Source organism: Oncorhynchus nerka, linkage group LG22, assembly GCF_034236695.1.
Source record: "Oncorhynchus nerka isolate Pitt River linkage group LG22, Oner_Uvic_2.0, whole genome shotgun sequence".
In the NCBI taxonomy this organism is placed as follows: domain Eukaryota; kingdom Metazoa; phylum Chordata; class Actinopteri; order Salmoniformes; family Salmonidae; genus Oncorhynchus; species Oncorhynchus nerka.
In genome coordinates this window covers 38,613,233-38,638,307 of record NC_088417.1, presented here as the reverse complement: position 1 = coordinate 38,638,307, position 25,075 = coordinate 38,613,233, and the positions used below count along the sequence as shown (strand labels likewise).

At 43.4% G+C, this 25,075-nt stretch overlaps 1 protein-coding gene across 1 annotated transcript in view; it reads right to left on the bottom strand.

Moving 5' to 3' along the window:
- Positions 1-25,075, bottom strand: part of LOC115105146 (disks large-associated protein 1-like) — a 107,739-nt gene that overhangs the window by 49,353 nt on the left and 33,311 nt on the right. Inside the window, exon 4 of the mRNA XM_029626800.2 lies at positions 14,370-14,628. Within this exon, the coding sequence (XP_029482660.2) occupies positions 14,370-14,628 (259 nt within the window). The remainder of the gene's footprint in view (positions 1-14,369; positions 14,629-25,075) is intronic.

Below are 25,075 nucleotides of genomic sequence, written 5' to 3'. Positions count from 1 at the left end.
GGACATCAGGAACCGTCAGAGCAAAGTTTAGAGCTGTGTTTGCTAGACGTGGTATTGCAGCTGAACTGATGGCAGATCATTTACCCTTGACAAGTGCTGAGACGGCTCAGTTTGCAAAAGAGTGGGGTTTCTAAATCATTCATTCCAGTCCAGGGTTTCCTCAGTCAAACGGAATGGCTGAGAGGACCATTCAGTCAGCGATGAACATGCTCCAAGTCGACAGAACAGACAGGTGTTGACCCTCGCGCAAACCCCTGAACCTGAGAAGCACACCTGTCACAGGACGTGTCCTACACTCCAACCTACCTACAAGTAAAGCAGGTGACTCCCAAAAAATGGCCAGCATGGCTTGAAACGCAGACAGCTGGAGCGGAAGACAAGCAATGACAAAGAGTTGTCACCTTTTCTTTCATTTCGGGAGGGAAAGAGAAATGGAGAGGATGGCAGCCAGCAACAGTGGTGAGAATCGGAGATGAACCAAGATCGTACGATATCATCACGCCCTCAGGAGCTCGCTACCGCAGAAACAGAAAGCATCTCAGACCTGACAGAACTGCCAGGTACAGGGACAATGAAGAGGTCACAATCACCGACTCTGATTCAGACCAGGAGGTCGACGAGGCGACACAAAGAGACACAAATGAACACAGACAGAACATGACAAATGACAGAGGACCAAAACCCTCTGTCATAGAGACTCACACCAGTCAGTGCACCAGAGTAGGTAGGTGTACTAAACTACCAGCGAGGCTACAGGACTATGTGCTAGAGTGAGTCAGAGGTGAAGCCTGGTATTGTAAGTGAAACTAGAGCACCAGCAGCTACCTTTGACTCTACAGCAGTATTAAGAATACTATGTTCTTGTTTTTAAAAAATACATGTATTGTTAAAAAGTTATGTCTACTTGTAAGCTCTAGCTAAGAGGCGTTATGTAATATATGGAGCTAATGATGCTCCATAACTCCCCTGTGTTTAACAGCCAATCACTATCACTCTTGGGCTCTTGAGGGGCGCAGCAGTCTAAGGCACTGCATCTCAGTGCTAAAGGCTTCACTACAGACCCTGGTTCGATTCCAGGCTGTATCACAACTGGCTGTGATTGGGAGTCCAATAGGGCGGTGCCCAATTGGCCCAGCGTTGACCGGTTTGGCCGGGGTAGGCTGCTACTGTAAATAAGAATTCCCCTTGAAGTTCAAGGGGATATGTAAATGAGCGGCCTTGCAGTTTGAAGTGTGCCTGCATGCACAGTGTTAATTCTTACCATGCTTCAGATATAAAGCTCAAAGTAATAGTGCTTCAGTCTCCATTGTCAAGTTAATTCTACCGTGCCATCTAGAGCACGACAGTTCTATCAATCCAAACAAACAGAAGACAGAATGTCCCCAGCAACATGACCACATTGGCCCAATGTGGGGCTAGCCTGCAGCAGCCCAACTCGGGCTAGCCCGCAGCAGCCCAACAGTAGCCCAACATGGGCTAGCCCGCAGCAGCCCAACATGGGCTAGCCCACACCAATCCCACATCAGCTTAACATGGGCTAGCCTACACCAGACCAACACAGCCTGGCCCACACCAGACCAACACGGGCCAGCCCACACCAGCCCAACATGGGCCAGCCCACACCTAGCCCACGCCAGCCCAACACAGGCCAGCCCACACCAAGCCCAACATGGCTAGCCTACACCAAGCCCAACATGGCTAGCCCACACCAAGCCCAACATGGCTAGCCCACACCAAGCCCAACATGAGCTAGCCCACACCAAGCCCTGCACGGGCTAGCCCACACCAAGCCCAGAATGGGCTAGCCCACACCAATCACAGCTACATCACAATGTAGAAGCAAGGGCTTATTCAACATTTTGGGGACGTGGTTTGCAATTTTGCAGTTAATGTTGTTAAGTTAAAAAAGAATACAAGACAGCAATTGCTGAAATGATTCAGACCAATGAAGGTTCAGAACTATTAAGCCAATTATTTCGGAATAATATTCTTTCAGACAGAACATGCACTCTAAAAGGATATTTTGAAGCTTTAAATGCCTAGCTCCATGTTCATACAGCATATCAGATTAAAAGCGTTTTTTTCTCAACTCTATTGGCAAAAAAGTCTCATAGTTATATCAACTGATCTTACACATGACTCATCATAATGTTCACTCTAAAAGGATATTACAGTTTTTCTCAATTGCTAAAACACCATTTCTGAAAACATTAAACACAAAACCTCATCTTCAAGCACTATTTACATAACCTCTGACTCCTCTTGCAAAATGAAACATTCGCCTCAAAACAGTTTTACCTGTGTTCAAAATCAAACTCTGCTCTCAAATCATAAACAAAGTGATGAAAATGATATACACTCTCAAACAGTCAGTAAACAATACACCGAAAAATAGAAAACACATTGTTCAAAACATACAATTCCGTCATTGTCTTTTGATTAACGAAAACATGTTCTGTCATAGTAGCTCAAAATTGATCAGAAATTACTACTCTGCTTTGCTCTTTGCAATTTTGTTTTCTGTTCTTCTTCCTCCTTGTACCCCTATTGTTACAGTACTGTACCCTGCATCTCACAAACGTGTCCTTTGTCTCTGTGATACTGTAATTCTTGTTCTTTGTTGATATGAACCTGCAACCAGTCAAAATCTATTGAGCAGTCAGTACTGTTACAGTTTTTCTCAATAGCTAAAACACTAAAACCCATTGGCTGAAAAAGTTCTCAGTTGCCTGGACTCATTTAGATAATTATGCAGTCTGTTGCCAATACCTTAAACCATTTCACATTATAAAACACCACTTGCAGATCTCACTTAGATTTTTCAGCAAAACTCTAAACACATTCTCATTCTCAAAACACATTCTGCACTCTAATGCACATGTCATCCATATACCGGTAAACACAAGTGGCAACAATCAAATACAAATAGAGAACATATGTCATTGATTGAACACTGATTGAACACAACCACTCAAAATTGATTTAACCTGTTTCAAATGATGCGACACAACCAATATAAGCCAGTTCAGAGAGCAAACAAGTTGTTGAATGTGGGAAGGAGAAAGTCTGAGAATGGATACTGTAGTACAGTGCATTGTAGACTGTATACTGTACAATGGATTAATTGTATGGCCCTGAACATTTTGCTTAAAAATAGTAAATATATGTCCAAAAAAGTATTTAGTCAGCCACCAATTGTGCAAGTTCTCCCACTTAAAAAGATGAGAGAGGCCTGTAATTTTCATCATAGGTACACTTCAACTATGACAGACAAAAAAAAAAAAATCTAATTTTGTCTGTCATAGTTGAAGTGTACCTATGATGACAAAATATATATACACTGCTCAAAAAAATTAAGGGAACACTTAAACAACACAATGTAACTCCAAGTCAATCACACTACTGGGAAATCAAACTGTCCACTTAGGAAGAAACACTGATTGACAATAAATGTCACATGCTGTTGTGCAAATGGAATAGACAACAGGTAGAAATTATAGGCAATTAGCAAGACACCCCCGATAAAGGAGTGGTTCTGCAGGTGGTGACCACAGACCACTTCTCAGTTCCTATGCTTCCTGGCTGTTTTGGTCACTTTTGAATGCTGGCAGTGCTTTCACTCTAGTGGTAGCATGAGACGGAGTCTACAAGCCACACAAGTGGCTCAGGTAGTGCAGCTCATCCAGGATGGCACATCAATGCGAGCTGTGGCAAGAAGGTTTGCTGTGTCTGTCAGCGTAGTGTCCAGAGCATGGAGGCGCTACCAGGAGACAGGCCAGTACATCAGGAGACGTGGAGGAGGCCGTAGGAGGGCAACAACCCAGCAGCAGGACCGCTACCTCCACCTTTGTGCAAGGAGGAGCAGGAGAAGCAATGCCAGAGCCCTGCAAAATGACCTCCAGCAGGCCACAAATATGCATGTGTCTGCTCAAACGGTCAGAAACAGACTCATGAGGGTGGTATGAGGGCCCGACGTCCACAGGTGGGGGTTGTGCTTACAGCCCAACACCGTGCAGGACATTTGGCATTTGCCAGAGAACACCAAGATCGGCAAATTCGCCACTGGCGCCCTGTGCTCTTCACAGATGAAAGCCAGAGGTAGCCTGACTGCCATTAGGTACCGAGATGAGATCCTCAGACCCCTTGTGAGACCATATGCTGGTGCGGTTGGCCCTGGGTTCCTCCTAATGCAAGACAATACTAGACCTCATGTGGCTGGAGTGTGTCAGCAGTTCCTGCAAGAGGAAGGCATTGATGCTATGGACTGACCCGCCCGCTCCCCTGACTTGAATCCAATTGAGCACATCTGGGACATCATGTCTCGCTCCATCCACCAACGCCATGTTGCACCACAGACTGTCCAGGAGTTGGCGGATGCTTTAATCCAGGTCTGGGAGGAGATCCCTCAGGAGACCATCCGCCACCTCATCAGGAGCATGCCCAGGCGTTGTAGGGAGGTCATATAGACACGTGGAGACCACACACACTACTGAGCCTCATTTTGACTTGTTTTAAGGACATTACATCAAAGTTGGATCAGCCTGTAGTGTGGTTTTCCACTTTAATTTTGAGTGTGACTCCAGACCTCCATGGGTTGATACATTTGATTTCCATTGATCATTTTTGTGTGATTTTGTTGTCAGCATATTCAACTATGTAAAGAAAAAAGTATTTAGTAATGTAGGATGTGTTATTTTAGTGTTCCCTTTATTTTTTTGAGCAGTGTATATATATTTATCAGCTGATCCAGAATGGTGGGCTTATTTCAGTTGATGTGAGGCATGCCTTGGGGCCAATGTGGACAGCCTACATGTCTTCACCTGCATTGGGCCCACATCGTGCCAATGTGGACATGTTAGAACATAAGCAGTGCCCACATGCACGGCACACACGGGACACATGCACACTGGTACATGCACACCGGTACATGCACCGCCTGCTCGCTTTTAGACCTACTGGCTGAAATTATACAAAATCTACCTACCATTTATTTAAAAGTTCTGAACATTGTCCGGCTATGAAATGTCACAAACTAGCTCTCTTTCAGTTGTTCACCATTTTCTACAGCATAGAGCCCCTGACTAATTCAAGGCCACAGGAATCCCATGGTAGTTCAATAAAAAAAAATCAGCAAGACGTTTCTCTTATTGAACCAGTGGAGGAAAACAGTGTGAATGAGTCACAGGCGGTGTGTCCCAAATAGCACCCTATTTCACATATAGTGCACTGCTTTTGAGCAGGGCCCTGTTGAAAAGTAGTGCACTTAACAGGGAATAGGGTGCCATTTGAGATGAAACCGAGGCCTTACAGCTCGTTCCACACAATCTCACAGTATCAGCCTGGAAAACAGAGGTTGCTGAGAAAACGAGAGGCGATAATTAACGGTGGAAAGCAGAGGATTAGAGGAGAGGATTAAACAGCAGTGAGAGAGAGAGAGAGAGAGAGAGGGGGGGGTAGAGGTAAACAGTAGAGAGAGTAGGGAGGGGGACAGTGAGATACAGAAAGAGATACAGACGGATGGATACACCGTGGCACATTTCCTTAACTTTAGACCTGTATGCAGAAGTAGCTTTGATTGAGGGTCACCTCTCAGTAAAAGAATGGGCAATTTTACGCTTCAAATTACTGTTGTGGCTCCGTAGCAAAGTAGAAAAACAAAGTAGGAAAACCACCAGATTACACAGAAGAACAGGACTATGTCCCAAACGACACCCAATACCTTATACAGTGCCCTACTTTTGAAGAAGGTTAATAGGGCTCTGGTCAAAAGTAGTGCACTATGTAGGGTATAGGGTGCCATTTGGGACTCAGAGGATCAGTGAAGATGGATGTAGGATGTACATGGTGTAAGATTTGACTGGAGGCAACCCAGTGTAGAAGGAGACGGGGGTTTAACGCGGTTTAGATCATCCTCACATTACCCGATTGGTATGGATTTTCCGCAGCTTAAGGAGAAGATTCGCCACAGCTTTATTAAGGAGCTGATGTCAGGACCAACATTCTTATCCCGGGCCAGGTTTGCATCCCAAATGGCACCCGATTCACATTTTTGACCAGAGCTCTATGGGCCCTGGTCAAAAGCAGTGCACGACATAGGAAATATGCTGGTATTTGTGAGGCAGGAAACTATACCTGCTATTACTGACCGGCCCTGGTCAAAAGTAGTGCACTATAAAAGGAATAGGACGCAATTTGGTATGCATCCACGGTATGCCTCCCGGCAGCTTATGAAATGTCAAAGCTTTGTGTTCCATATTTCTGTGAGTCTGTGTGTTTCGTGTATGTCATTGGGTCTGTGTGTGTGAGAGGTTTCCATTACGTCTGCTTCTCTTCCTTCTCCTGGATGCTTTTCCTCTGGAATCATTCTCAGAGGAGGAAGAGGGTATTAAAAAGAGTGAATGCTCCATAACTTCTGTTATGATGACAGAGATGGGGGTCAAATGGGGGTCATCCGTTGACAGGCGCATGGATTTTCCGTGTACGAATTGTCCGTCTTTGTACGCCGTTAGTTCGAAAATAGCTGACTTGAGTTTAGTCGACTTGACTATCGACGGACAAAAAGCAATTTGAGTCTCTGTGTGGCTGAGCCTTAGTGTGTGCAAACTGTATGTGCATGTGTGTTATGGTCATCATGGTCATCATCATGGTCATCATCATGTCACGGTCAAAACTTAACTGACTGCTCAGGGATGTTTTATTAACTGATATTTACTGCAAATAACATGTGTGGGTGCTCTTTTCCTTCTATAACCTTCCAAAAATAACATTATTCCCACATAAGCATTGGACATGTTTTTTCTGGTGTGGTCCCGACCCGTCTGGATTTCTACGTCCACAGACGTTGGTTTATGGTCCAATCCAAATCTGAGCCAATCATATACATTTATGTTAACAGCACAGTACAGTACACTGGATCACAGCAGAGTACAGTACATTACAGTACACAGTACAGTAAAGAAAAGTAAAGTATAGTGTACTGTATTGTACCTAACTTTCATGTAATGTTCTGTACTCTACTGAACAGTACTGTACTTTATTTTACTGAATTAAACTCTACTGTACTCTACTGCAGTGGTTCTCAACTAGTTTTGAACCAAATTGAACCAGGTTGTCTCTGCATCATGAGAAATAGTTGGCAAAATAAAATCTGGAAAACAATTTTTAATGCTATACTGATAGTAAATGTAGCAATTATATGAAAAGGGAACAACATTCCCACCTCTTTTATTGTCAATAATACATTTTTTCACCTATTATTTATAAATGTAAGTTCATTATAATTTCTACACACTTTCAACCTGGTTTAAGTTGTTTAAGTTCAGACTGGAGTATTTCTTCATAATTATATATATTTTTTATTCAGACACCCGAGACACATTCAAAACCTCCCGCAACCCAAATTTGGGTAGCAACCCACCAGTTGAGAATCGCTGCTCTACTGTACTCTCCTCTACTGAAAGATACTCTACTTCATTGTGGTCTGCTGAATTAAACTATACTGTACTGTACTCTACTGAATAAAACTATGTCCCGTACCACACCGTATTGTACTGTAGTCTTCTGTGTTCCACAGTACTAAACTGTGCCATAATGCACTGTGATGTTCAAACTTGTGAAACATAGCCTGGATGTCTATGATTCGTTCAGATGTGGATCTGAACCTTTCGCCGGCCACATTTGTACTTGTTTGGGGGCGGAGCTCATTAGAATAATACCCAAATGTTTGTTTTTAACATTTACATTTTGGTCATTCAGCAGACACTCTTATCCAGAGTGACTTACAGTCAATTAATTCAACTAAGGTAGATAAACAACAACATATCACAGTCATAGCAAGAAAACAAAAAAACTGTAACTGTTACTCAGAATGTTACTGTAGTTGAAGTGGTTTGCTGGTTTATTCAGCGTGTTAGGCAAGTTTGTACATAATTGCTGCCAGTTTGAAAGGTTCTGACGTTGTTAAATAAGTGCATGTGATAGATAGGAGAATGTATACATATTTTGTTGGCCCCTCTTTCCTATTAAGAGGTGTCAAAAACGACTTAATTGAACATGTATAGCAGTTGAAATTGGGCCATAAAATCAATGACCAAAAAATGTGTATTTTCAATGTCTGTAAATTACATTTTCAACATCTGGAAAATACGTATTTTTACCTTTCGTTCAGCACCTAAAATGCATCTGATTTCAAATTCTAGAAGAAACATTTGACAATAATCCAGCAAATATGTATTTTCAACGTCCGTATAAGATGGATTTTCGACGTCCGGAAATAATTCTTCCAACCTGTCATTCAGCACCTGAAAGGCACGTGATGTCAACGTGATGTTTGCTTACTGTCTGCTCACAGCACTCAGGATGAGAGGAAGAGAGCGAGAGAGTGTGAGAGAGGGAGCATGAGATAAATAAATTGTATTTTGCCTCTACGTGAGTGTCTGTGTGCTTCTGTCTAAAAGACTGAATGAGGGAGAAAGACTGTCCTGCTACCTAATCCTGTAATTCAACAGAATGACATTGAGAGACACCTCTGCATCCCAAATGGCACCCATAGGGCTCTGAAACAGTGCACTCTATATAGGGAATAGGGTGCCATTTGCGACACCACAAGTGATATAACCTAGGCTGCTGCCCTTCTAACTGACATATTTTGGTGGAAACAGAACAGACTCCTTGTGTTAGAATACAGTTTTCGTTTTATGGTAAATTTGGTAGGGACTTATTCTAAAATGGATTACATTTAAAAAAAAATCCTCATCAATCTTGACACAATACCCAATGATGACAAAGCGAAAACAGTTTATTTTATTTTATTTTGGCCAATGTATTAAAAATGAAAAATAGAAATACATTGAGGTGCATCCTGTTTCCATTGATCATCCTTAAGATGTTTATACAACTTGATTGGAGTCCACCTGCGATAAATTCAGTTGATTGGACATGATTTGGAAAGGCACACACCTGTCTATATAAGGTCCCACAGTTGACTGTGCATGTCAGAGAAAAAACCAAGCCACGAGGTCGAAGGCACAGATCAAGACACAGATCTGGGGAAGGGTACAAAAAATGTCTGCAGCATTGATGGTCCCCAAGTACACAGTGGCCTCCATCATTCTTAAATGGAAGAAGTTTGGAACCACCAAGACTCTTCCTAGAGCTGGCCGCCCAGCTAAACTGAGCAATCAGGAGAGAATTGCCTTGGTCAGGGAGGTGACCAAGAGCCCGATGGTCACTCTGACAGAGCTCCAGAGTTTCTCTGTGGAGATGGGAGAACCTTCCAGGACAAATATCTCTGCAGCACTCAGAAGCCACAGGAGGAAACCTGGCACTGTCCCTATGGTGAAGCATGGTGGTGGCAGCACCATGCTGTGGGGATGTTTTTCAGCGTCGGGGACAGGGAGACTAGTCAGGATCGAGGGAAAGATGAACAGAGCAAAGTACAGAGAGATCCTTGATGAAAACTCGCTAAAGAGTGCTCAGGACCTCAGATTGGGGCGAAGGTTCACCGTCCAACAGGACAACAACCCTAAGCACACAACCAAAATAACACAGGAGAGGTTTCGGGACAAGTCTCTGAATGTACTTGAGTGGCCAAGTCAGAGCCCGGACTTGAACCCCATCGAACATCTCTGGAAAGACGTGAAAATAGCTGTGCAGCAACTCTCCCCTTCCAACCTGACAGAGCTTGAGAGGATCTGCAGAGAACAATGGGAGAATCTCCCCAAATACAGGTGTGCCAAGTTTGAGGCTGTAATCTCTGCCAAAGGTGCTTCAACAAAGTACTGAGTAAAGGGTATGAATACTTATGTAAATGTGATATTTCCGTTTCTAATTTTTTATACATTTGCTAAAATAAAAATAAAAACGGTATTTGCTTTGCCATTATGTGGCATTGTGTGTTTATTGATGAAAAGCAACAGCATTGTAATCAATTTTAGACTAAAGCTGTAATGTGGAAAAAGTCAAGGGGTCTGAAAACGTTCACGAATGCACTATAATTGGTGACCTGTATTTTATACTCTACAGCCTGAAGGAGTTCTGACAACAGCACGATGTGAACATGGGTCAGCTTCTTTTTGAACACATTTTACCATTCTTCAAATTCAGTAGGGAGTGAAGTCTACACATACAGTACCGGTGAAAAGTTTGGACACACCTACTCATTCAAGGGTTTTTCTTTATTTTGACTATTTTCTACATCGTAGAATGATAGTGAAGACATCAAAACTATGAAATAACACATATGGAATCATGTAGTAACCAAAAAAGTGTTAAACAAATCTAAATATACGTTATATTTGAGATTATTCAAAGTAGCCACCCTTTGCCTTGATGATGACAGCTTTGTACACTCTTGGCATTCTCTCAACCAGCTTCATGAGGTAGTCACCTGGAATGCATTTCAATTAACAGGTGTGCCTTGTTTAAAGTTCATTTGTGGAATTTATTTCCTCCAAAATGCGTTTGAGCAAATCAGTTGTGTTGTGACATGGTAGGGGTGGTATACAGAAGATAGCCCTATTTGGTAAAATACCAAGTCCATGATATGGCAAGAGCAGCTCAAATAAGCAAAGAAAAACGACAGTCCATCATTACTTTAAGACATGAAGGTCAGTCAATGAGGAACATTTCAAGAACTTTGAAAGTTTCTTCAAGTGCAGTCGCAAAAACGATCACGCATTTTGATGAAACTGGCTCGCACGAGGACTGTCACAGGAAAGGAAGACCCAGAGTTTACTTCTGCTGCAGAGGATAAGTTCATTAGAGTTACCAGCCTCAGAAATTGCAGCCCAAATAAATGCTTCACCGAGTTCAAGTAACAGACACATCTCAACATCAACTGTTCAGAGGAGACTGCGTGAATCAGGCCTTTGTGGTTGAATTGCTGCAAAGAAACCACTACTAAAGGACATCAATAATAAGAAGAGACTTGCTTGGGCCAAGAAACACGAGCAATGGACATCAGACCGGTGGAAAGATTTGTGGTTCCAACAGCAGTGTCTTTGTGAGACACAGTGTAGGTGAGCAGATGATCTCTGCATGTGTGGTTCCCACCGTGCAGCATGGAGGAGGAGGTGATTTAGTTTGAATTCAAGACATACTTAACCAGCATGGCTACCACAGCACTCTTCAGCGATACGCCATCCCATCTGGTTTGCGCTTAGTGGGACTATCATTTCTTTTTCATTAGGACAATGACCCAACACACCTCCAGAATGTGAGGGCTATTTGACCAAGGAGAGTGATGGGGTGCTACATCAGATGACCTTGGTTTGGGATGAGTTGGACCACAGAGTGAAGGAAAAGCAGCCAACAAGTGCTCAGCATATGTGGGAACTCTTTCAAGACCGTTGGAGAAGCATTCCAGGTGAAGCTGGTTGAGAGAATGCCAAGAGTGTGCAAAGCTGTCATCAAGGCAAAGGGTGGCTTCTTTGAAGAATCTAAAATATGAAATATATTTTGATTTGTTTAACACTTTTTTGGTTACTACATCCCTATATGTTAGTTCATAGTTTTGATGTCTTCACTATTATTCTACAATGTAGAAAATAGTCCAAATAAATCTGTCCAAACTTTTGACTGGTACTATATGTGTCATATCTGAACGTGCAAGGGGCTGCCTCAAACCATGGCACCCTCTGCAACCCGTGTGTGTATGTGCACGTGTGTGTGCGTGCGTGCCATCGAATTCATTAGCGTTAGCGAGGACTTAGGAGGAGAGATGTGAGGATGTGATGAATTACAAAGTTCCAGCACCATGACAGTAATCTGGGCCAATCCCGTACTCTGCCTGGCTTTTTAGTGCTTAATAATATTATGACTGACACCTCTCTCTCTCTCTCTCTCTCTCTCTCTCTCTCTCTCTCTCTCTCTCTCTCTCTCTCTCTCTCTCTCTCTCTCTCCTCTCTCTCTCTCTCTCTCAATGTAATCATCACCTGAGATCGACCTAGTATTCCCTGCAGTGAATTAAGGTCAGGGGTCACCCAGACTGAGACACGCAGCCAATCAAAGTTGACGATCACAGAACCAATCAAACACACTTCAAAGCACCGAGCACAGCTAAAACCAATGGCTCTTGTCGATAACAAACTACGCCTCTTTTTCATTAAGCTCTGCAGACTCACTCTGCTTCAGATTTCCAGTTATCACATGATCACATGTCTCAATCTGACTCCCCTAAATTGATGTGAATGAAATGGCTAACAGCTGTTGCTGCTGCCAATAGCCATCCCTCCGCCCCCAGCTACCAACCATATGTGGTCCGTCTGTCTAGGGCAGGACCTATTACCTTTAGATCCCCAGCAAATTAATATTGATCGACTCCCAGGCAGCTCCTAAGATATGGGTCAGAGGCGTGTGGGTGTGGGTGCGGTGTGGAGTAGGGTGTGTGTGTGTACGCTCACTCTGTGTGTGCACACACATGTGTTTTAGTGTGTGTGTGTGTGTGTGTGTGTGTGTGTGTGTGTGTGTGTAAGCGTGCGTCTTAAGAGGACATCTCCGCTTGACCATGTTTTATCTGTCTCCTGCTCCCAGACCAGCCCAGACATCTGGCCCACCAGCAGTAGGGTTCTTGCCAATAGCACTTGATGTGATGAATTCTCTTTTCCCCCTCGCTTCCTCTTCCTCTGTGACTAGAGTTGTATGTCCCAAATGGCACATCTAATATATAGTGCACTACTTTTGGGCATGGCCCATAGGGCTCTGGTCAGAAGTAGTGCACTATGTGGGGAATAGGGTGCAATTTGGGATATAACCTAGAGGCTAGGGTGTGCCGACAGAGATCAATATTAGCCAAACAAGAAACACACACATGAAATGCCTCCTCCTCCTCGCCCGGCTTTATGATTGTCTGTTTGTTTTATACAAACTTGATGGTGGCGAATCTCTGGATGCCCTTTACATCGTACTCTTCCCACTGGCTTCAATAGAACGGAGGGTCAAATAAATCCTTATCCTCCGCAGCCTTGGTAGGGTAACTCCGGGAATCAACGGAGCAGAATTGTTAATGGCACTAAATGAATGTTTGTTCTGAACCACGAGGAGCACCTTCAACTTGACTGAACACGCTTTGCCGTACAATTTGCACTAAATATTTTAATTAGCTGACTGTAACCTTGTTGGCTGTGTGGAAGAAAGAAAGAACTGCCTTTTAATCGGGATAATTAAACAGGGGGAGAGGGAGTGAGGGGGGGGAGAGCACTGAGGAACATGAAAAAAGGAATGCCCTTGGGCTCTGACTCACTGCATGGCTACAATGTAAGTCAGAGAAGATGGGGAATTTATAGAGAGGCAAAAATAGAAAGTTAACTCGAATGCCAACACCACTCAACATCAATACTGCATGCAGTCCATGCACTAATGTTCTAGTTCAATGCTTTACTGGACGAGAGGCAGAGAGCTCAAATAAGGGCCGGCCAGGAGTCCACATGCAGACCCTGATCAGCAGGAACGAGCTCTTAAAGGTAGTCCCAGCAGAGATACAGACAGACACTGTTCTGCACAGAGGGGATCTAATATTTACCACATTGTAACGCCAAAGACAAATAGGTCATACGTATTATAATACTTATAAAGAGATGTTCTGAGGCTCTGGGTATTGTGCGTGTGTCCTTTGCAATGACAACTCCTCTGCCTCCCGTTGACATGTCTACAGTATTAAATACTGTACTGTACTCTACACTCTTAGAAAAAAGGGTTCCAAAAGGGTTCTTTGGCTGTCCCCATAGCAGAACCCAAAAGAGTTCTATCTGGATCCAAAAGGGGTTCCTCCTGGAACCGAAAATGGTTCTTCAAAGGGTTCTCCTATGGGGAAATCCAAAGAACCATTTTAGGTTCTGGATAGCACTCTAAAAGTGTGTGGACTAAGCTGTCAGTGTGTTAACACATGCAATGCTCATCCAATTACTGTCCCTTTACATTAGTAGTCAGTAGCAGTGCATACTGTACATAATGCATTACATACATGTATAATACATTGTAGACATTACATATGCGCATATGGACAATGTAGGTACGGTGGCGTCTACACTAGGCCCTAAAAAGGAGTGATTGTATTAAATAATTAAATTTGAATGACAACATGCTCACTTAGGAACTCACTTGGTGAAGGGCTTTCGGCTGAAAATGAATAAATGCAACAGCCATATCACTGTTGCTGGCAAATACAGTCATGGGTGGAAAGAACCATCCCATTCGTGGTTCTTGAGAGACCCTAAAATGGTTCCCCTATGGCATCGCACTCAAGAACCTTATTTGGTTCCAACTTGCATCTGTATTTTAAGAGTTTAGAGTCAGGGTAAAGTCAGGGTAAAATCAGGGTAGCTAAAGTTGTAGTCTTATTGTGTGTGTGTGTGCGCGTGTGTGTGACTGACCTGTGCTGCTCTGGATGGTCCTGACGGTGGTGGTGGCCCGGGGGGCTGAGATAGCCCTCATGTTTCCCCCCACCATGGTGACCCTGTCCTCCTCATCTTGGGAGCAGCCCTTCTCGATGGCCCGGACATAGCTGTGACTGCGCATGCGGAAGCAGCCTGACATAGGGAGGTCCAGAGCATCCACCGCTTGAGACTCCATCTCACTGAAAACAGACTCACACACTGCCTCAATCTGTCCGTTCACCTCCACCTCGCTCACCTGCAGGGGGCGACATCGCACGCACGGGGGGGGGGCAAAGGTCAAACAGGTTAGAAAAACCTAGGTCAACATCACCGGACTGGAGCCATGTACACAAGGGTTTAAAGTATATCCAGTGATTTTGAGGAATCAAAAAGGCACAAAGACACTTGAAATCAATCCAAAAGGAAAGTATGCAGTGCAGAGGGGAGGGAAGTTGTGGGGTAAAAGTTCACGGGCCGTCCGAGTGCAGTGCTACAGGGGTGTGTTGGCAATACACATGTCTACAGGAGGGAAAACTCACGACTAGTTGAAATTAGTACCATAACATTGTAGAACTAAGCTAATGGAAAGGGTGTGTAGTGGTTGTATTGGGACCAGGCACGTGTCTTCATAGTCCCCAACAGAAACACAAAGTGTCTAAGGTGGACTGCTATTCTAGCCTAATATACTTGCATGGAAAGAGGAGGAAAGAGGAGCAAAGAGGGTTATGTGTCGTCAAGCCAAATCTGTTTTCATGGTTTCTGATATGGGCGGCAGGTAGCCTAGTGGTTAGTGTAGGGCCAGTAACTGAAAGGTTGCTAGATCAAATCCCTGAGCTGACAAAGTAAGAATGCTGTCGTTCTGCCCTTGAACACTGCCCACTGTTTCTAGGCTGTCATTGTAAATACGAATTTGTTATCAACTGACTTTCCTAGTTAAATGAATAAAAATCATGTTATCAATCACAGCATGTTTTTGGACTGATTCAGCAGTTTTTACCTGATAAAGAAGAATACTATTGGAAATTAATGTTGAATGTTCCATTTATATTTCTAAAATATAAGTTGAAAATTATGCTGTCCCTGCTTCCTGTTGACAATAACTTTTAGTAGCCCAATGTCAAAATATGGTTTGGAGTGTCCAATTCAATAGTCAATATGTAGAAACAGTTTGTGATATACAGTATTAAGAATATAAAATGTGCTACCTACACATACAGTGCCTGCAGAAAGTATTCATACCCCATGACTGATTCCACATTCTGTTGTTTTACAGCCTAAATTCTAACTGAATTAAATATATATTTTTCTCACCAATCTACACACAATATGCCCATAATGACAAAGTGAAAACATGTTTTTAGATTCTTTGGCAAATGTATTGAAAATGAAACACAGAAATATCTCATTCACTTAAGTATTCACAACGCTTCGTCAATAGTTGGTAGAAGCACCTTTTGGCAGTGATTACAGCTCTATTCCTGGGGAAGTCTCTAAGAGCTTTCCACACCTGGATTGTGCAACATTTGCCCATTTATTTTCAAAATTCTTCAAGCTCTGTCAATATGGTTGATCATTCTTAGACAACCATTTTCAGGTCTTGTAATAGATTTAAGTCAATGTAGATTTCAGTCAAATCTGTAACTTGACCACTGAGGAACATTCACTGTCTTTCTTGGTAAGCAACTCCAGGGTAGATTTGGCCTTGTGTTTTAGGTTATTGTCCTGCTGAAAGGTCATTGTGTCTTCCAGTGTCTGTTGGAAAGCAGACTGAACCAGGTTTTTCCTCTAGGACTCTGCCTGTGCTTAGCTATATTTTATTTATTTGTATTTAAAATAACTCCCTAGTCCTTGTCTGCGACAAGCATACCCATAACATGATGCAGCCACCACTATGCTTGAAAATATGGAGAGTGGTACTCAGTCATTTGATCTACTGGATTTGCTCCAAACATAACACTTTTTGTTCAGCACAAAAAGTGAATTGCTTTGCCACATTCTTTGCAGTATGAATTTAGTGCTTTGATGCAAACAGGTTGATGTTTTGGAATATTTTTTATTCTGTACAATATTCTTTCTTTTCACTCTGCCAATTAAGTTAGTATTGTGCAATAACTACAATGTTGTTGATCCAACCTCAGTTTCTCCTATCATAGTCATTAAAGTCTGTAAGGGACAGATCAAAATTCACTTGGGGAAGGGGTGGTCAATCAATCAATCAAATGTATTTATAAAGCCCTTTTTACATCAGCCAATGACACCAATTGCTATACAGAAACCAAGACTAAAACCCCAAAATAGGGAGGATTGTGTGCTTTTTGGTGTGGCACAGCGGAGGGCATATTTGCTCATATTTTCCCTATAAACAATGGCTTGACTTACTTTTGATATTTCCCTAAAAAAGTTTATCAACGTTTGTGAAGGTTTGGTATGGTGTGGCTATTATTAATTGTTTGCTACTCCAGGCCTACGATATGAAGGCAGTGTGTCTCGGCCCTCCAACTGACTCCAACCAGAGTTACTCCTATAATCTCACAATATAATGATTATCTTTATACAAAATATTTGGATAAAAGATTAAGATTACCCTCCTTCTGTACTTCAAAAGCTATATGGCAGACGCAGTAGCCATGTGACATAAAGAAATGTATTCTTGTTCAATAGCCCTTACACAGCCTGGAGGTGTTTTGGGACATTGTCCTGTTGAAAAACAAATGATAGTCCCACTATGCGCAAACCAGATGGGATATCGCTGCAGAATGCTGTGGAAGCCATGCTGGTTAAGTGTGCTTTGAATTCTAAATAAATCACTGACAGTGTAACCAGCAAAGCACCCCCACACCATCACACCTCCTCCTCCTCTATGCATCACGGTGGGAACCATACATGCGGAGATCCTCCGTTCACCTACTCCACGTCTCACAAAGACACGGCGGTTGGAACCAAAGCTCTCAAATTCGGACTCATCAGACCAAAGGACATATTTCCACCGGTCTAATGTCCATTGCTTGTGTTTCTTGGCCCAAGCAAGTCTCTTCTTCTTATTGGTGTCCTTTAGTAGTGGTTTCCTTGCAGCAATTCGACCATGAAGGCCTGATTCATGCAGTTTCCTCTGAACAGTTGATGTTGAGATGTGACTGTTACATGAACTCTGTGAATCATTTATTTGGGCTGCGATTTCTGAGTTTGGTAACTCTAATGAACTTATCCTCTGCAGCAAAGGTAACTCTGGGTCTTCATTTCCTGTGGTGGTCCTCGTGACAGCCAGTTTCATCATGGTGCTTGATCGTTTTTGTGACAGCACTTGAAGAAACTTTAAAAGTTCTTGACATTTTCCATATTGACTGACGTTCATGTCTTAAAGTAATGCTGGAATGTCATTTGTGTTTTCTTATTTGAGTGGTTCTTGGCATAATATGGACTTGGTATTTTACCAAACAGGTGTAACGTTCGTCGTTAAGAGTAGACCAAGGCGCAGCTTGATTGAAGTTCATCATATTTTATTGAAATGTGAACCAACAAAAACAACAATAAACAATACAACTAACTAAAAGCTTCGTCGTGCAAAAATACATGCAACAAAACAAAGACAAGATCCCACAACTGAAGGTCGAAAAAAGGTCTGCCTAAGTATGATCCCCAATCAGAGTCAACGATAGACAGCTGCCTCTGATTGGGAACCATACTAGGCCAACAAAGAAAAATAAAATATAGATGTACAAAAACTAGGTTACCCACCCTAGTCACACCCTGACCTAACCAAAATATAGAGAATAACAGTACCCCCCCCCCCCCCCCAAAGGTGCGGACTCTGGCCGCAAACCTTGACCTATAGGGGAGGGTCTGGGTGGGCATCTACTCTCGGTGGCGGTTCCGGTTCGGGACGTAGCCCCTGCTCCCTATGCTGATCCCTCTGCATCTGTGGAACCGGACCGTGGATCGTCACCAGAGACTCTGGACCGTGAATCGTTGCCGGAGGAACCGGACCCTGGATCATCGCCGGAGACTCTGAACTGGGAATCATCGCTGGAGGCTACGGACTGCAGATCGTCGCAAGAGGCTCTGTACTCGGAACCCCCGCTGGAGGCTCTGGACTGGGGACCGTCGCTGGAGGCTCCGGACAGGGGACCGTCGCTGCAGGCTCCTTGCCATGGATCATCACTACAGGCTCCGGGCCATGGATCATCACTGGAAGTTTCGTGCCATGGATCATCACTGGGGGCTCCGGGCAATGGATCATCACTGGAGGCTCCGGGCCATGGATCATCACTGGAGGCTTTGTGCCATGGATCATCACTGGAGGTTTCGTGCCATGGATCATCACTGGAGGTTTCGTGCCATGGATCATCACTGGAGGCTTCGTGCCATGGATCATCACTGGAGGCTCCGGGCCATGGATCATCACTGGAGGCTTCGTGCCATGGATCATCACTGGAGGCTTCGGACCAAGGATCATCACTGAAGGCTTCATGCCATGGATTACCACTACAGGCTCCGGGCCATGGATCATCACTGGAAGCTTCGTGCCATGGATCATCACTGGAGGCTCCGTGCCATGGATCATCACTGGAGGCTCCGGGCCATGGATTATCACTGGAGGCTTCGTGCCATGAATCATCACTGGAGGCTTCGGACCATGGATCATCACTGGAGGCTTCGTACGTAGAGCCGGAACAGGTCTCAACAGACTGAGGAGACGTACTGGAAGCTTGGTGCGGGGAGCTGCCACAACACGTCCTGGCTGAATCCCCCCTGTAGCACGGCAAGTGAGGGGAGCTGGAACAGGCTGCACTGGGCTGTGCTGGCGAACTAGAGATACTGTGCATAGAGCTGGTGCAGGATATCCTGGACCGAAGAGACGCACCGGAGGCCAGGAGCGCTGAGCCAGCACAATCGGTCCTGGATGAATGCCCACTCTAGCACGGCAATTGCGGGGAGCTTGTACAGAGCGCACCGGGCTGTGGATGCGCACTGAAGGCATGGTGCGCAGAACCGGATAACACGGTGCTTGACCGGTCACCCACGGTAAGCACGGGAGTTGGCTCAGGTCTGAACCCTGACTCCGCCAATCTCCCAGTGTGCCAACCCCAAAAGCTTTCGCTGCCTCTATATTCTCCTTCGGACGGCGATACTCCCCAGACTTTTTCCAGGGTCCTGCTCCCTCCAGGATTTCCTCCCAGGTCCAGTCCTCCTGACCACGCTGCTTGGTCCTTTGGTGGTGGGATCTTCTGTAACGTTTGTCTTTAAGGGTAGACCAAGGCGCAGCGTGATTGAAGTTCATCATATTTTATTAATATGTGAACCAGCAAAAAAATAAAATAAACACTACAATGAACGAAAAGCTTCGTCATGCAAAAATACATGCAACCAAACAAGACAAGATCCCACAACTGAAGGTGGGATAAAGAGCTGCCTAAGTATGATCCCCAATCAGAGACAACGATAGACAGCTGCCTCTGATTGGGAACCATACTAGGTCAACAAAGAAAGAAAACATAGCTATACAAAAACTAGAGTATCCACCCTAGTCACACTCTGACCTAACCAAAATATAGAGAATAAACAGGGATCTCTAAGGTCATAGTATGACAACAGGGCTATCTTCTGTGTACCAAATTCCACAAATGAACTTTTAACAAGGCAACCTGTTAATTGAAATGCGTTCCAGGTGACTACCTCATGAAGCTGGTTGAGAGAATGCCAAGAGTGTGCAAAGCTGTCATCAAGGCAAAGGGTGGCTACTTTGAAGAATCTAAAATCTAAAATATACTTTGATTTGTTTAACACTTTTTTGGTTACACATATGATCCCATTTCATACTTTTGATGTCTTCACTATTATTCTACAATGTAGAAAGTAGTCAAAATAAATAAAAACCCAGGGGGCCTCCCGGGTGGCACAGTGGCTAAGGGCCCTGACCTCAATCCCATAGAAAATGTGTGTGCAGAACTGAAAAAGCGTGTGCAAGCAAGGAGGCCTACAAACCTGACTCAGTTACACCAGCTCTGTCAGGAGGAATGGACCAAAATTCACCTAACTTATTGTGGGAAGCTTGTGGAAGGATACCCGGAACGTTTGACCCAAGTTAAACAATTTAAAGGCAATGCTACAAATACAAATTGAGTGTATGTAAACTTCTGACCCACTGGGAATGTGATGAAATAAATAAAAGCTGAATAAATAATTCTTTCTGCTATTATTCTGACATTTCACATTCTTTAAATAAAGTGATGATCCTAACTGACCTAAGACAGGGAATTTTTAACAGGATTAAATGTCAGGAATTGTGGAAAAACTGAGTTTAAATGTATTTGGCTAAAGTGTATGTAAACTTCTGACTTCAACTGTCACGTAATTATATAAATAATGGAGTGTCTCACTATTCTCCATGGTTGGTCCTCTTGCCTACTTATTGAAGGTGGAAGGAGCCACAGTTATACACCTGAGCCTGCTTACTGCACAACACAATCCAATGGGTCTAACATGCTGACCAGACCGGACACTTCGCGTGCGCGAGATAAAATAGAACTCATTCCTATTTCTGACGCAGATCGAGCTGAAAGGTCTGCCTCTCCCATCTCCTCATTGGTTTATAGAAGCAGGTACCCACGTGCCGTCTCCTCATTGGTTATACCCACGTGGGTGACTGAAAGTGGTAATGGTAATACAATGAAAGTTTAGATGCGATCACACCATATAATTTAAACGATGAAAAAGCCTGGAAGGAGGAGAGATGACTAGAAACGATTCGGTTGGCCGTTTAATGTGTTGACCGTTTAATGTGTGTATTAATTGTCGGAGTAGAGGTTTTTGTCCATTTCAGGTAAAATAACAACTCAATGTTTATATCCCAGGACAAATTAGCTAGCAACAGCAAGCTAGCTAAATAGGACAAATTAACGTTAGCTAGCAGGTGCAAGCTAACTAGCTAAATTGCCATACATGTTCAATGATTTTCGACCTGTCCCCAAATTAATGTTATTGGTTCAGAGTTTTTGATATTTTAACCTGCGTGTTGTGATCACGTTTGATGTGGTGGGGGGGGGGGGGGGGGCAAAATACATTTATGCACGATAGCGCACGATGGCGCACGCGCGCAGTCGGTTTGGGTGTAATTGTTCTGAATTTGTTCAATATGAGTACGAGACGGTTTTATTTTTGTACAGACATCAACCCTACCTGAACAGCACCCTCACCCGAGAAGAAGAAATCAAAAGGAGAGAAACTGGGAATGTTATAACTGCAGTAGACATAGCTTAGTAAATAGAAGAATACTCTTATTACAACAACTTATTACAATGGATGGATCTTATAATAGCATTTTGTGGTGCATTATGTAGTCTATGGTGTTGCCAGGGAACAGCACCCTTTTTGAAGAAGTAGGAGGGGTAGATCTCCCGCACATGGATTGCCTCCCGTGCTACATTGTTGGCCCCCATCTTTGAAGCATCCTGCAGAGCAGCAGATCTCTCCTCTGGCACATGGTGGCGAGCTGCAGATTCCTTCCTGGACTGTGTGTCCATCCTCATGAAGTTATGAAGGACACAGGTAGCCTTCACACGCCAGAATTCTCCCAGGAGGCAGTTCCAGGTGGCCCTGGTCACCCAACCTTGCAGTGCCCTACACGGTAAATGTAGGCAATCGTTTTGAAGGAATCTCCAGTTACAAGGTATCTGTAGGAATACAGAAGATAATGTCATTATTCGACTTTTACATCACCAGGTCATTATGGATTACTAAAGTATAATATCCCTTATAACAAATCATGCTAACTTTGGATAGATGGATATGTGTGCATGTGTAGCATGTGACAAGAGCAGGATCTAATTAAGGATAACGTCACAAATGAATACATGAATATCACTTGAAGCTTGATGATGACTTGATCATTTAAACCAGCTGTGTGGTGCGAAGGCAAAACCCAAAATGTGCACCCCTTTGAATCCCCAGGACCAGGACTGAGAGGTTAAATATAATTCACTTCGCTAGCTATCTATACATTATGTAAAGTTGGCTAGACAGCTAGCTAGCTATTTTAGCAACTCATTTGAGTTAGCCTGCACCGTAGCTAGCTAGTAAATAATACATTTCGTTTTTTTTTAAAACATTTTCTAAATGTATTTACTTACTTGAGTAGGTTCTCCCAGCCATGTGGACATTTGGAAACAGGGAAACAAACAAATTGGGCACGCTCCGCTCCAGCTCCGCTCACATACTGGTCCAGGGTGAGTAGGTCGAGGCCAATAGAGAGTGATAGGAATGACACGTGCTTCATTAAAGTTCTTTTTTTTGGGGCGTTCATGGCCAAGGTTGTCACCTGAACCACAGGAATGGAACATAAATCGAAATACTTTTAATAAGGGTATATATTTATACATTACCAGGCAAAAGTTTGGACACACCTACTTATTCAAGGGTTTTTCTTTATTTTGACTATTTTCTACATTGTAGAATAATAGTGAAGACATCACAAACACATATCTAGAAACATATAGATTATATAGAGTATGGGAAACACAATTACTATAAAGAAATATGTAGAACAATGGGCAATAAGACAATCAAAAACATTGTAGAATAATTGGTGATGACATCAAAACTATTAAATAATACATATGGAATCATGTAGTAGCCAAAAAAGTGTTAACAAATCAAAATATATTTTGAGATGAGATTCTTCAAAGTAGCCACCCTTTGCCTTGATGACAGCTTTGCACACTTTTGGCATTCTCTCAACCAGCTTCATGAGGTAGTCACATGGAATGCATTTCAATTAACAGGTGTGTCTTGTTAAAAGTTCATTTGTGGAATTTATTTTCTTCCTAATGCATTTGAGCCAATCAGGTGTTTTGTGACAAGGTAGGGATTAGTATATCGAAGACAGCCCTATTTGGTAAAAGACCAAGTCCATATTATGGCAAGAAAGCTCAAATAAGCAAAGATAAATGACAGACCATCATTACTTAAAGACATGAAGGTCAGTCAATCCGCAAAAACCATCAAGTGCTATGATGAAACTGGCTCTCATGAGGACTGCCACAGGAAAATAAGACCCAGAGTTACCTCTGCTGCAGAGGATAAGTTCATTAGAGTTTATTGCACCTCAGATTGCAGCCCAAATAAATGCTTCATGGAGTTCAAGTAACAGATACATCTCAATATCAACTGTTCAGCGTCAATCAGGCCTTCATGGTTGAATTGCTGCAGAGAGACCACTACTAAAGGACACCAATAAGAAGAAGAGACTTGCTTGGGCCAAGAAACACGAGCAATGGACATTAGACCAGTGGAAATCTGTCCTTTGGTGTTGTTGAGTCCAAATTTGAGATTTTTGGTTCCAACCGCCATGTCTTTGTGAGACGCAGAGTAGGTGAGCGGATGATCTCCGCATGTGTGGTTCCCACCGTGATGCATGGAGGAGAAGGAGGTGTTATGGTGTAGGGGTGCTTTGCTGGTGACACTGTCAGTGATTTATTTAGAACTAGCATGGCTACCACAGCATTCTGCAGCGATACCACATCCCATCTGGTTTGCGCTTAGTGGGACTGTCATTTGTTTTTCAACAGGACAATGACCCAAAACACACCTCCAGACTGTGTAAGGGCTATTTGACCAAGAATTAGAGTGATGGAGTGCTGCATCAATATACCTGGCCTCCGCAATCACCCGACCTCAACCCAGTTGAGATGGTTTGGAATGAGTTGGACTGCAGAGTGAAGGAAAAGCTGCCAACAAGTGCTCAGCATATATATATATATTTTATTTAACTAGGCAAGTCAGTTAAGAACAAATTCTTATTTGCAATGACTGCTTACACCGGCCAAACCCGGACGAAGCTAGGCCAATTGTGCTCCGCCCCATGGGACTCCCAATCACGCCCAGTTGAGATACAGCCTGGATATGCATATGTGGGAACTCCTTCAAAACTGTTGGGAAAGCATTCCAGGTGAAGCTGGTTGAGAGAATGCAAAAAGTGTGCAAAGCTGTCATCAAGGCAAAGGGTGGCTACTTTGAAGAATCTCATATATAAAATATATTTTGATTTGTTTAACACTTTTTTGATTCCATATGTGTTATTTCATAGTTTAATGTCTTCACTATTATTCTACAATGTAGAAAATAGTACAAATAAAGACAAACCCTTCAAAGAGTAGGTGTGTCCAAACTTTTGACTGGTTCTGTATATTAAGAGATGACGTAAATAGTCTTATGCACAATTTAACCAGGCACTCTAGAAAGAGGTCCCATAGTGACTGTACAGCATCCCGTTCATTCGACTCCTCTAGTACGGTAGGTGATGGTTAGCTAGGAGAATTGTGACTGTAGGTTGGGCAGGATTTGAAGGAGAGGAGGGAGTAAGACATTGAGACTGTGTGCTTGAGACAACATGTTGGATTGGGGGCAGGTGATTGGAGAGAGAGGGCTGCAGAACATGTGTGGTAGATGCAGTATGCAATGTGATAAGAAGACAGATTGTGTGGTAGATATATAAATGTATAGATTGGACGGGGCCACAGATCCTCAGTCCCCCCCTTTCTATAGATCCCCCCCCCCCCCCCCCTGCCTCAGTCTCCAGTATCCATGGTGCAATAGGGGGCGGGGGCTAGGGTCAGTCTGTCATATCTGGTGTAATTTACCTGTTTTATGTGATGTCCTGTGTGATCCTAATTCTCCCATCTCTCTCTCTCACCCGCTTGTATCGACCT